The following is a 13,592-nucleotide window of genomic DNA, read 5'->3' as shown; positions in this document are numbered from 1 at the left end:
CTCACTTCCTTCCAAATTCTCCACTGTTAGAGGACATAGGTCATCACTTATCATAAGCAGCACCCCACCACCACGCTTTCCCCTCCTATCCTGACGAAAAATGCTATACCCAGCGACTTCTATTCCTGTTTTTATATCCTCTTCTGTCAACCACGTCTCAGTGATCGCAATAATTTTTGGCCAGGCTGATGCTGTCTGTGCCACCAATTCCTCTCCCTTATTCCGGATACTCCTGGCATTAGTATACAGCATATAAATGCCATTGTTTCTATACCCAGCCTTATCCCTTCTAGACTCCACTGGGCTCAGTGTTACCTGACATTGTCTCCCTTCTCCCAAGTATCCATTCCCACAAGAGGCCACCCCTGCTATCATCCTCCCTGGGACACACTGACTCGTTCAGAACAGCAATCTCTCCAGATGCCTACGCCCTTCCTCATTCAAATGTAAACGGTCTCTCGCATACAACTCCTCTCTTTCCTCAAACGCACTCCAAGCATCCACATATACCAGTCCTCTCTTGTCACACATTCTCGCTATTATGCCATTCAGTATCACCGCTCTTCTGCTCAGCTCATCATTATCATACCTAGGCAACACGCACACTATTTTTCCTCTCTCTGTCTTTTTCCGTACAGTCTCAAGCAAAAATCTCACATCTCTCGCTGCCCGACTTACATTACCACTCAAGTCATTCGTTCCTACCATCACAATCATCTCATCCACCCTTTCACCTCTCTTAATTGCCATAGCCACCCTTTCTATTGTTCCTCCTGGCAAACACTCCTCACGCATCCTATCTTGAACACCACGGATCATTGAGTCGCCATACATTATACCTCTTACCATTCCCTCGCTCCTATTGTTTCCATTCTCTCCTCTTCTTTCATTCCCATACCTCTCTCTTCTACTGTTTCCATTCTCTCCTCTTCTAGCACTCCCATACATCTCTCTCATTCCCTCTCTCCTACTGTTTCCATTTTCTCCACTTCTAACACTTCCATATCCCTCTCTCATTCTGTCTCTCCTACTACTGTTTCCATCCGCTCGTCTTCTAGCATTCCCATACCTCTCTCTCATTCCATCTCTCCTACCGTTTCCATTCTCTCCTCTTCTAGCACTTCCATATCTCTCTCTCATTCCGTCTCTCCTATTGTTTCCATCCTCTCGTCTGCTAGCATTCCCATACCTCTCTCTCATTCCATCTCTCCTACCGTTTCCATTCTCTCCTCTTCTAACACTTCCATATCTCTCTCTCATTCCGTCTCTCCTATTGTTTCCATCCTCTCGTCTGCTAGCATTCCCATACCTCTCTCTCATTCCCTCTCTTCTACTGTTTCCATTCTCTCCTCTTCTAGCACCCCCATACTTCTCACTCCTACTCCTTAAATTCTCTCTCTCTCCCCTACTCTGATTTGCCTTGCATTTATCTCTTCCATTCTCCTAATCTTATCTTTCATACTTCTGCTCTCATTCACTAGACATTCCACCTCCTCTTTCAACTCATCTATCTCCCTCTGCAGGTCAGTCACTCTTAATCTAAATTCACTCTCCCATACAAAACCATCTCCTAAACTTCCACAGTCACTCACACCTTCCACACTATCAACTATTATTTTCTCATTCGCTCCTATCATACTACTTGTCTTCCTATTCTCCGTTCCTGGAGCAACAAAGTCGGATATCGATATATCTAATGTATTTATTTCCTCCAACTGCCTGCATTTGGCGCACATACGCTCTCCACTCTCTTTAACAAGCCACATATGTAATTCCGAGAAGCATACATGCCGCAAGTACTGCATGCCACAAAGTCCTTTATGATATTGCTAATAATTGAGTTTTTAAATGGCGGAGGACTTGGCGTTACGCCACTTGCGACTGCTGCTGAATCCACCATCATTCCTTACTGCCGAGTAGCGTAATCTTTAATAATTATTCAATTAATAAATAAGAGGGGAAAAAAGTACAAACATCAGAACATTTAAAGTACTAAATATAATTAAATAAACGAAATATAACTAAATACAGTAACTTAGCTTCGTTTTGTCTTCCACCGTTACGCGTTCGATTCCGACGGTACCAACATATATTGTATCGCGACGGCAACTAACTTCCAAAAAAACAACCACTGAAGTACACTCGTATTCAGAGAAACAATTTAGCACTCAAAAACATAGAAAAACGGGGGAAAAAGCGGACTATTCACCGATTAAAAATCACTTTCTTCTGCACAGCTCAAATTCACCGCCACGTGCTACGGCGACGCTAGCGCCACTTTAATGCCAAATGCCAAAACATATATCAAAAGTAGACATCAATAAATAACCTTGAAAAAAGAGCCTAGAAACACAGACTAGAAATAGACAGCAAATTTAAATGTATCCAGATTTCTACGATATTACTATATGTAAGACCTTACTCAAATAACATTAAGAAACTACAATTATAGCTTTAAAGAATACATCTTCATGTAGCTTCCTCAGTGAGAGTGTGCAGCACCATGTCCTTCCAGTTCTCTCTATTGGTGGCTTTCTTTTTTTGTTTCTGCATAGCCACATGATCCTGTCCATGATCTTATATCTTCAAGCCATGTCCTTCATTTTTTTTTTTGCCTCTTGATCCTTTTCCCAGAATTTTTCCTTCTAAAACTAACAGTTTTAGAAGGAAAAATTAGTTTTTGAAGCTCTCAGTACATGTCCTGCCAATCTCATCTTTCTCTGGATCATTTCCTGTAATAAAGATCTCTGTGTTCTCAATTCTCTGTAGCAGTCTATATTTGTCACATATTCTGTCCATGATATTTTCTGAGCTCTCCTATATCACCACATTTCAAAGGCCGTTATCTGTTGTCTTACTTCCATATGTGAAAACTGGCCTCACTAATGTTCTTATCATTCTTTTCTTCGTCTCAATACCCACAAAACTTCTAAGCCGATCTTTATTTTTCCAGATGGCATCTTTAGCTATGGCTGTCCTTATTTTTATTTCTTTATCTTGCTTTCCATCTGTAGTAAAGTAGGTGTATTCTGTTGTATGTTCAAATTACATATTGTTTATGAATATATATGGCTTGCATCTGTTTTCTTTTGAGATTTTCATAAATTTGGTCTTTTTTGCATTTAGATCTAATCCAAATTCTTCACCTTCTTCAATTAATAGCTGTAGTAATTTGATTAATTTATTTCGGTTTTCTGCCATTAGAATGGTATCGTTAGCATATCTAAGATTGTTGTATTTTATACCATTGATACTAATTCCTATTTTTTTGTTTTTCAATCTTTTTCATCAATGTCTCACTATAGATATTAAATAGATTTGGTGAAAGGATACAGCCTTGTCTAACTCCTCTTTTTATTTTCACTACAGAAGCCTCAGAGTTAAACAGCTGCATTTTCTGTTTGGTGTAAATCATTTTTATAATCTTAGGTACATGATCTTCGTCTAATTTATCTAATATATTAAACATTTTATTATTTTTACCTAGTCAAAGACCTGAAAGTCTATGAAGCATATGTAAATGTTCCTATTTCTTTCAAGTGATCTTTATATGAGTATTTTTAGTTTTCCAGGATAGCATTAATGGTTCCCATTCCTCTTCTGAAACCTTTCTGTTGTTCACTCAATTCACTGATTAAGGCTCTTTCAATTTTTTTGTTAACAATGGTTAAAATAATTTTAGATGCATGGGATATTAGGCTCGGCTCACAGTTAGTTCTATAATCCTCACAATTTTGTGCATTATTTTTCTTTGGAATTGGTATGCAGATAGATGTAAAAACTTCATGTAACTCTATTGTTTTATAGATGTCCTGAATGAATTCAACTAAATAGTCATTATTGCCAGTCAAAGCTTTCAGCAGCTCAGCTGGGATATTATCGCACCCAAGGGATTTATTACTAGGAAGATTCTTAATTACATGTTCAATCTCCTTTCTTGTTGGTAGAGTGGTATCTGTTGTTATGTTTAACTTAAGGTGTTGTGAATCATCTATTGTGTTACCATTATCATCATCATAGAGATCTGATAAGTACTCCACCCATTTTCCATTTATCTTTTCCTTATTAATAATTATGTTTCCACCTTAGATTGTGTACGTTTTGCTTTCCATTAAGTGCTTTCACTTGCAGGAATGCTTTTCTAGTTTTGTTCCTATTTTGTAATTCTTCTATCTCGGTGCACTGCTTATTTATCCAATGTTTTATATCTTAATCTTTCTTCTTCATTTGCTTCTCTTTTCCATGTCTTCTTTCATCGATATGATTGATTACTTCTTGTGTTATCCTTGGTTTTTTTCTTTCTTTCTTCTTGTTTATTGATGTGATTTTTAGCAGTTGTTATGATAGTTGCATGCAGTCTATTCCACTGAGAGGTTTCATTTTTGTTTTGAAACTGTGCAAACGGCAGTTCTGAAACATCTTCATTAAATTTTGATTTTGCTATTGGATTTTTACCATTTGTAGATCCCACTTTAGGGATTGACTTCTTTTAATTTTTATTGTTTTCAGGTGAATATTCATCTTCATTAAGACCAGTCTATGATCAGATCTACAGTCAGGACTTGGCATCACCTTTGAGTTCCATATTCCATTGAAGTAACATTTACTGATCACAACATAGTCTAATTGATTTTTGTATCTTCCATCTGGACATTCCCATGTGTATCTTGCTGTTGTATTTTGCTCAAAATAAGTGTTAGTTATGACTAACATAGACTGTGCTTGTGTTTTTGTCCTCTCTCATTCCGAATCCAAATGGACCCATGTGTGTACATGTTCTCTCTGATCCAACTTTTGCATTCCAGTCACCCATAGCACATAGCACAAATAACTCGATCTTTCTTGTCTCCAACTTTTTTTTATACACCATTCTCTTTCATCATACATGTTATCTATTTCTGCTTCCTTCTTTTCTGTAGGAGCAAGTATTTGAATGATCAGCATATCTCTAGGTTTAGATTTCACTAGAATTGCCATTACTCCAGTGGTGCACTCAGGATTTAATCTTGGGGATGGGGGATCGAGTTAAGTAGACGATTTGAGAATACACACTACGCATTGCGTACGACCTATGACTGAGCATCTGCAGTGATCGCTAACATATGATACCCGTGATCTCCTTAGGTCCAGCTAAGGAGAATAGCAGAACGTGCACGCAGGCACAACAAAACAGTAAGTGAGGAAGAAGTAGGAAGCTATTATTTCTCCTAAAGTCCTGATTGTGCCCTATAGTGGGCAATGTTGGTATTCTTGGGCGACTGGGCTGAAGGTCTTCTGATGTAGGTTTCCCAAATTTGAGGAAGTCTCATGCAGCCAAATTTGTTGAGGTTTGGATTGTTTCTTAGGGCTGAAGCTGATTCCATGAAAAGCCTTTCATATCTGTATTTGCTATGGTGTATTATCCTGGCTTTCTTCCACTGTATTCTATGGCAGGTATCCAGCGCATGGTCAGCAAGACCAGAGTGGCTGTATTGGTGAAAACGGATGTAGTCCTTGTATTCTGAAATTCTGATATTTGCTGTCCTGCCTGTTTGGCCAAAGTAGGACAGCTTACAGCTGCAAGGGACCTGGTATACACCAGGTAGGTCGGGGGGGGGGGGGGAGGTTGGTCTTTAGTAGAGCGGATAAGGGATGCCAATTTTTTTATATGGTCTGTAACAAGAAGTTAAGTTATGTTTTTTTAAGATTTTTGTGATTTTTTTCCGAGGTGCCTCGGATGTAGGGTATGGTGATGGATTTAGAGTAATCCTTGTTGTGAGGGGGGGGGGGGAGGTTGTGGTTTACTGGTTTCAATATTTTTGGGATTTTTTTTGGCAGGGGGTAGCCATTGGCTGAGAAAGTGTTGAGAATGTGGTTTAGTTCTGTGGTTAGGGCATTGTCATTCGAGCAGATAAGTTTAGCCCTGTTGTGTAGTGTCTTAATTACTCCATATTGTTGTGAGGAGGGATGGTGGGATTGTTGGTGAATGTATCTACCTGTATGGGTGGGTTTTCTATATACTGAGAAAACCAAGGTTCCATCAGGCTGGCGAGTGACTAGTGTGTTAAGAAAGGAATGCAGTTGTTTTTTTCCTCTTCCAGGGTGAATTTGATTCTGGGGTGTTGGTTGTTTAAGTGTGTTAAGAAGGAGAGGAGTGCATCGGAGCCATGTGGCCAAATAGCGAATACATCATCTACATAGCGAAGCCAAACGGTTGGTTTTTGTGGGGCAGAGTTTAAGGCTTTCTCTTCAAAAGTCTCCATATAAAAGTTGGCCAAGGGTGGGGAGAGTGGAGAACCCATGGGCTGCCCCCTCTATTTGTTTGTAGAATTTTCCTTGCCAAACAAAATAGCCTGAGTTCATTGTGAACTGAAATAGGGCTGTGATATCGGGAGGAAATTTAGCTTGGATTAGCTCTAAGGATTCTTTGAGTGGGACGTTTGTGAATAAGGAGGAGACATCAAAACTGACCATTATGTCAGTGTGTTTGAGTGTAAGGTTTTCTATGCTGGCTTTGAAGTGGGCCGAGTTTTTTTTATGTATGAAGGTGTGTTGCCAGTATAGTGTGAGAGAGCTTTGGCCAAATGTTTAGCTAGTTTGTATGTGGGGGAATCAATGCCATCCACTATGGGACGTAATGGCACATTGTCCTTGTGAATTTTTGGGAGTCCATAAATACTTCCAATGGGAGTATATATATGGGAGTCCATATATTCTAAACACTTGATTATAATGTATATATACGAACTATTTAAAGTGAACAAACAAGTGCATTGTTGTTTTCCATTGAAGATGAATCATTTGTCATCAATTCATCAATCCAGCCTAGCTAGATACTTAATATACTGGAATCATATACTTGAAAAACTGTCTTACTCCAGAGTACTCAATTAAAAAAGTTAATTTAAGAACCCACTAGAAGTACAGCATCACAAGTAATCTGATGCCTCCTCACAAAGGTTTGCTATGTAAAGAAGAAACAGCCAATTGATTACATGAACTATTCCCACAGTTATGTGGGAATAGTTACCCTGGCAATCTAAATGAAGTTCTTTTGAATTCTATCATATACAGCTGAAAAGAGATCGGATTAGCAATATATAAGACAGTGCTCAAGCCAGTTTTTAACTTATGGATCTGAAAGGTGGGCTCCAATAACAGTTAATATAAGGAGACAATGAGAATTGTGAGGGTTGCTTGTCAATGTTTTATGACTAAAGCAACTAAGGCTATGATGCCAGCTTAATTATATGTATTCTTCTGACCAGTTCAGCCATTTTGAAGAATGAAAAGAAAGCATTTCTACGAGGAAAAACTCAGCCACCTTTGTATGGACCAGCTTCATCTTCAGTTAAAAAGCCTATATAAAGATTTTTGCATCCAAGATGGGTCAAAATCCAGGTCTTTTCAACCAAAGGGCACTGAACTAACTGAATGAATAAGCTGTAAGGTAAATTAGAAGAGCAAAACAGAATAATATTAAAAATGGGGATATTAAAAAGGAACATGACGTTATAAGTATTCAATAATGTACATGTAGAGGTAATCTAAGGTAGCATATGATGGCTTAAACAAAATGAAAGAGGAAAGGCAAAACAGGTGTTAGGAAAAAGACCTAGAGGAGGCTGAAGATCTAGGTGGATCATCTGAGATTGAAATGTATGTGGTCCTGACAAAAAAACTACAGAAAGAAAGAAAGCTAAGTTATTAAAGAAGGCTTTTAACATATTGTTTATCCTGTATGCTCACTAAGAGCACATATCAGGAAACGATGGTGACTGAAATAACTCTCATACAATTTTGAAGAGGTCTTTTACATTCATCTTGAAGTATGCATTAACAATATAATTTCTTCAAACAATTTTTAACTACAATATATATTTACATATATTTTTCTAATAAGCAAAAAGGCAATTTTTTTTTAAAATAAAATTGTTAAAGAGCCTTTGATTCAACTTACTCTGACAAACGTATCATCATCCCATTTATATACACAACCCATGCCAATTCTTGTACTATTGGAGCCTGCAGCCCAAGATAACAAAACTCCAGTTTCTAATCTATCATTAACTTGTTGATAGAAAGATCCTCCAAATTCCTGTCCATCAGTACTATTTAAGATTTTAAATTATGTGAATATTTAATATATACAATGATATTTGTAGCTAACACAGAAATACACATGGATATATATATACTTCTGAGAAATTTCTTATATCGTTCTTCAACTTATATGAGCATTTTGAAATTAATTTCAATATTAATCTTCATTACACTTAAAATATATATTCAGTGGTTTTAATTCCAGATGGTAAATAAAAATAAAATCATGATAAAATTAAACAGCTAATATCAGTTATAGAATGTTTCACAAATTTTCAGATGCTACTAATGGATAAACTTTTCAGTAAATACTGATAACTGACAGGTATTTTGGCCCATTTTTTCATTTTCGTTCCTATAGTGAAGCCGAACATACTCTCAATGTTTTCTAATGTTCCCAAATGATCCTTTACAGATTTCAAAATGTACTAGCGTTTTCAAGTACAAAGTCTAGACTGGCTAGGCTTTGTACTTCACTGTTCTCCAACCTTGGTCTGAAAATGCACATTATTATAATGATTATGGTGTACAGGCAAGAGAATTATCCAGAATGTCAATAATGAGCAACAGAACATTAGCATTCAGCATTCGTTTTTAAATGCACTTTGACAAGAGGTCTTAGTGTAAACCATGAATGGTGTGTGGATACTCTAAATTTTCCTTTGTGCATGTATCTTTTTTTTACACAAATGATGTTCATTCAGGTTTCATTTGTCGGATCTACAGTTTGTGTATTACAGTTGCATTTCCATTAATAATTACAGTAATCCCTCTATTAATGCACCCCGATTAGTGCGCCATTTTCTTTTAGATACCCAAATTCGATTAGTGCGCCTCTAAAATTCAATTAGTGTGCCTATATCCATCTTAAAAATAAATGTTACAGATTTTAAAAATTTTCTATCTATACATTTTTATGGCTAACTATTTTAAAAAATCACTCACCAGAATTATTATTATTATTATTATTATTCAGGCCTCCATGGAGTCAAAAGACTCATCGCGGGAGGTCCTTCCTAAGAACATAAAGTCTGTCAAGACTCATCGAGGGGAGGTTCCCCCTAAGAAACACAAAGTCTATCATACCACTCCTTAAACTCATTGACCGTTCTCGCCCTCACCACTCTATCAGGCAGTGCATTCCACGGCTCAACCACCTTCCATGCAAAGAAACCACTCCTCACACTCTTGCTCACAGTTTCCTTTCGTAACTTCCAGGGATGGCCTCTTGTCATCACTCCTTCCTGCTGTTCAACCAAGTGAAAGAACTCCCCAGTGTCAACCCTGTAACCACCTCTCAACAGTTTAAAAGTCTCAATCATATCACTCTCCTTCTTCTATCTGCCAAACTCTGCAGTCCACATTCCCTCAGCCGATTCTCATAACTATCCTTGTACAGTCCTGAGACCATCTTTATCATCCGTCTTTGTATCTTTTCCACAGTTAATTTATCCCCTTCAAATCCTGGGGACCAAATCTGAGAACAATAATCCAAGTGTGATCTGATCAGAGGCTTATACAACGGAATGATAACCCTCTTATCTCTGCAGGTCAGCGTCCTTCTCATTATTGCAGCAATCCTCTGTGTTACCTTCACCACCTTTGCAATGTCCCCTAAACTTCAGGTTTCTATCAATCATCAACCCCAGATCTCTTGTCTCCCCAACTTCCTCCAGTATAACTCCTCCCATAGAGTATGCAGCATCCCATCGATGTTTCCTAAACCTCAAGACCTTACATTTTGCTGCATTAAACTGACACCCCCATTCATTTGCCCATCTATCTAGCTTATTCAAATCCTCTTGCAGGGCTACCACATCTGCACTATTACTAATAATCCTTCCCAGCTTCGCATCATCCACAAACAACTGAATATCCCCTTGCAATCCAGTGGCAACGTCATTGATATAAAGGTTAAACAATACAGGTCCTAGTACTGAGCCCTGTGGGATCCCACTTGTAACCTTCTGTCTCCTTGAAACTGCTCCACCATACACAACTCTCTGATACCTATCAGACAGCCAATCCTGAATCCAGTTGACCAATCTGACATCCAGACCCATGTGCTGCAACTTAAATATCAGCTTATCATGTGGCACCCTGTCAAATGCCTTCGCCAAGTCTAAGAAAATTGCAGTATATGCCTTTCCCTCATCTAATGCTCTTGTAACTTTATTATAAAAGGCTAGCATATTGCTAAAACAAGAGCTTCCTTTCACAAATCCATGTTGATTCTCACAGATAACATTACCCTCATCTGCCCAGTGCTGTATACGGTCCCTCACTACTTTCTCCAAGATCTTAACAACTACTGATGACACACAGACTGGTCTATAATTAGACACTTTCAGTCTGTTACCACCCTTATGCAATGGCACTATCTTACCTTCCTTCCATTCCCTGGGCACCTTTGCCGAAGCCAGACTTTCATTGAAAAGCCAGGTTAAAGGCACTGTCAGTTCCCTAGCACATTCTCTCAAAACTCGTGGTGAAATACCTTCCAGTCCCAAAGCTTTATTCACATCCAGAGTTCTCAGTATCTGAAACACACTCTCCTCCTGTACCTCTAAACCTTGAACCTGCCCTTTCCCTCTAGCATTAAAACTGACTCCTCCAGGATGAAATACTCCAATAAAGTGGTCATTGAACAATTCCACTACATCTTCTGCAGTCAGTCAGTCACTCTATTCCCATTTTTATCCCACAATATCATTCTTCCACAGTCATTTCTCCTCCTACTGGCCACATAGCTAAAAAATTCCCTATGATTTTCTTTGGATCTTAGGGCCAATCTCCTCTCATATTCCAGTTTTGCTTTCCTTACCACACTAGTCACTCTTCTGGCCTGTGTCTTATATTCTTCACGCATCCTCTCTTCACCTGTCTCCTTATATCTCTTCCATAGCCTCTTTTTCACATGCAATTCCTGTTTAATATTGTTTGTCATCCACTTTACTCCAAATTACTTGCTGCTAACAAATATTCTTTCACAATTTCCCACGCACTAACGATATCCCGGCCTTCCAATTCCTCCCTCTATGAAATTTCCTGAAGTTGACGTCTAAGACTATTATAATCACCTGCCTTATAATTCCACATAAGTTCCCGTCTCTTTGATACTCCTGCATGTCTATTCATTTTCCAAGTCAAAACCATATAGTCACTCTCTCCAACTGGTGGGAGAGATGTCATCTCAGTTATTATCAACCCTTCTGATGCTATAACCAAATCTAAAACTCTTGAACCTCTTGTTCCCTCTGTTACATGTTACCTAAGGCATTTGTCCCTCAAGAATTCTAGAAATTCCATTCCACTATTGCTACATGCATCTTCCTCTCTCCAATTTATACTACTGTAGTTAAAATCTCCCATAACAATCATTCTTCTTGCACTTGCCAAACTTAGCTGTCTAAACATCTACTGGTCCCCATCCTCTGTGCTCCTGGGTCTGTAGCAACACCCCACTAAATATCCTGTCTTGCCTACCTCTACCTCACACCATATGCTCTCAAAATCATTTGTCTCACTTCCTTCCAAAGCCCCCACTCTTAGAGGACATAGGTCATCACTTATCATAAGCAGTACTCCACCATCACGTTTTCCCCTCCTATCCTGATGAAAAATGCTATACCCAGCGACTTCTATTCCTGTTATTATATCCCCTTCTGTCAACCACGTCTCAGTGATCCCAATATTGGCCAGTCTGATGCTATCTGCACCACCAATTCCTCTCCCAAAAAAAATGAATGAAATGAATGAATGAAATAATTTAGTAACTTTGTAAAACATTTTACAAAGTTATTTTTAATGACATACTACACTACTTCCATGTACGCTATGTATACTATGTTTCCAATTTTTACTGCCAAAATTTATGTCATTTGCTAATTACATAGCATTTTCCTGACCATATCTCTTACCTCCTTTGCAATTACTTTCCTTACATTTTTTATTTTAAAGTATTTTCCCAACCTTTCATCATGAGTAAAAGAATTAGTGAGCAAAACAGTGAAAGTGTGAAAATTATTCGTAAAGTAATCTCATTGGGAGAAAAACTTGAAATAATAAAGAAAGTAAACAAGGCAAGTCAGAAGCAAAGATAAGACAAGAACACAAAAATGGGTGAATCAACTGTAAGAGCAATTTTAAGCAAAGCTGCTGAATACAAAGTATTATAATGATTGAATTAGAGAGACTTCTTTGTACACGGATCGAAGATTGTAACCAAAAATGGATCCTGCTAAGAACTGACATTATTAAATCAAAAAGCATTAAGTCTCTTTGCAACCTTGAAAGAAAGGGCTATCAATGATGGAAAAGAAGAATTCCACTTTAGTGCTGGGTGGTTTGAGAAATAGCCTACATAATGTTCTAATCACAGGCAAAGCTGGAAGCGTCGATAAGGAGGTGGCCGCAAATTATCCAGAGATTTGAAGAAAACTGTAATAAGAAGGGGGCTATTGTGACTAACAAATATTTAATGTCGATGAAACTGGCCTTTTTTTGGAAGCCAATGCCTTCCAAGACTTTTCTGGCTAAATCAGAGAAATCTCAGTCTGGTTATAAAGTCGCAAAGTCGAATGAAATTACTGCTAACAATATGCGATCCATTTGGAAGCACATTCTTTCACATTGTGCAAATGATTTTAGAGGCTTTTCAAATGAGCCTAAGTTAACTAAATCTCATTCTGAGAAACTGAGTGATTCCGACCTGCTAAATTTAGATGCATGGCGGGAAGATCCTGAAGAACATGAAGAAAATTTAATCACTGACAAGCCCAAAGAGATTTCACAGAAACAAATTTAAAATATTTTTCGCGCAACTGAAACTTTTAAGTAGCAATGCTTAGAGAATGGCCTTTGTGAAGAGAGAAGCAGGAAAATTTGCAGAAGAGGCAGTTGTATGAAAAAAAGATACAGAATGCCTGCCAGAATAATAGATTTATATTTTGAATATGTTTTATTGTCTTTCAGCTTCATAGTTTTCCTTTAACTAGGCCCTGAGACATACCCTAATTCTTTTATAAAAAAAATCAAGGGTAAAAAAAGAAATTTGAGGAACGAATTATACTTTTTTTCATAGGTTATTATACTCTATTAGTGCATTTTTGATTAATGCACCTGTTTTAAAGAACGCATTAGACGCACTAATCGAGGGATTGCTGTATTACCCCACCATATGCCTAGAATTTGTTTTGGCATTTACACAATATGTTGCCATATGTGTGAGATGGAATAACACACTGTGATAAATGCCCAAATTTAATTCTTACACACAAAATAATTAAATTTCATTCATCATTTGTATAACAAAAAAATTAAAAAGATGAAAGAGGAGGAAAAGATTAAAATAGGAAAGTATTATTCATATTATTATACACTGAAAAGATTTATCAGGAGGTGCATTCTAAATGGCACAATACAAACCACCCTATTATTTAATATCTTATATTTATTCCCAGTCCTTGCACTCACACCATGCTCTGAAAATGCATTTTAATCTCCTATTA

General features: G+C 37.7%; 1 protein-coding gene across 1 annotated transcript in view; it reads right to left on the bottom strand.

Annotated features, from left to right (window-relative positions):
• LOC150095853 (voltage-dependent anion-selective channel-like) overlaps window positions 1–13,592 on the bottom strand; it is a 187,924-nt gene that overhangs the window by 14,241 nt on the left and 160,091 nt on the right. The window contains exon 7 of the mRNA XM_090408845.1: window positions 7,940–8,090. Coding sequence (XP_090264971.1) covers window positions 7,940–8,090 — 151 coding nt within the window. The remainder of the gene's footprint in view (window positions 1–7,939; window positions 8,091–13,592) is intronic.

The sequence above is a fragment of the Typopeltis vanoorti genome, chromosome 19 (genome assembly GCF_054136105.1).
Source record: "Typopeltis vanoorti isolate ZY-2024b chromosome 19, IOZ_Tvanoo_1.0, whole genome shotgun sequence".
Taxonomy (NCBI): domain Eukaryota; kingdom Metazoa; phylum Arthropoda; class Arachnida; order Uropygi; family Thelyphonidae; genus Typopeltis; species Typopeltis vanoorti.
The sequence above is the reverse complement of the archived record's forward strand: the minus strand, read 5'-3'. Positions and strand labels throughout refer to the sequence as shown.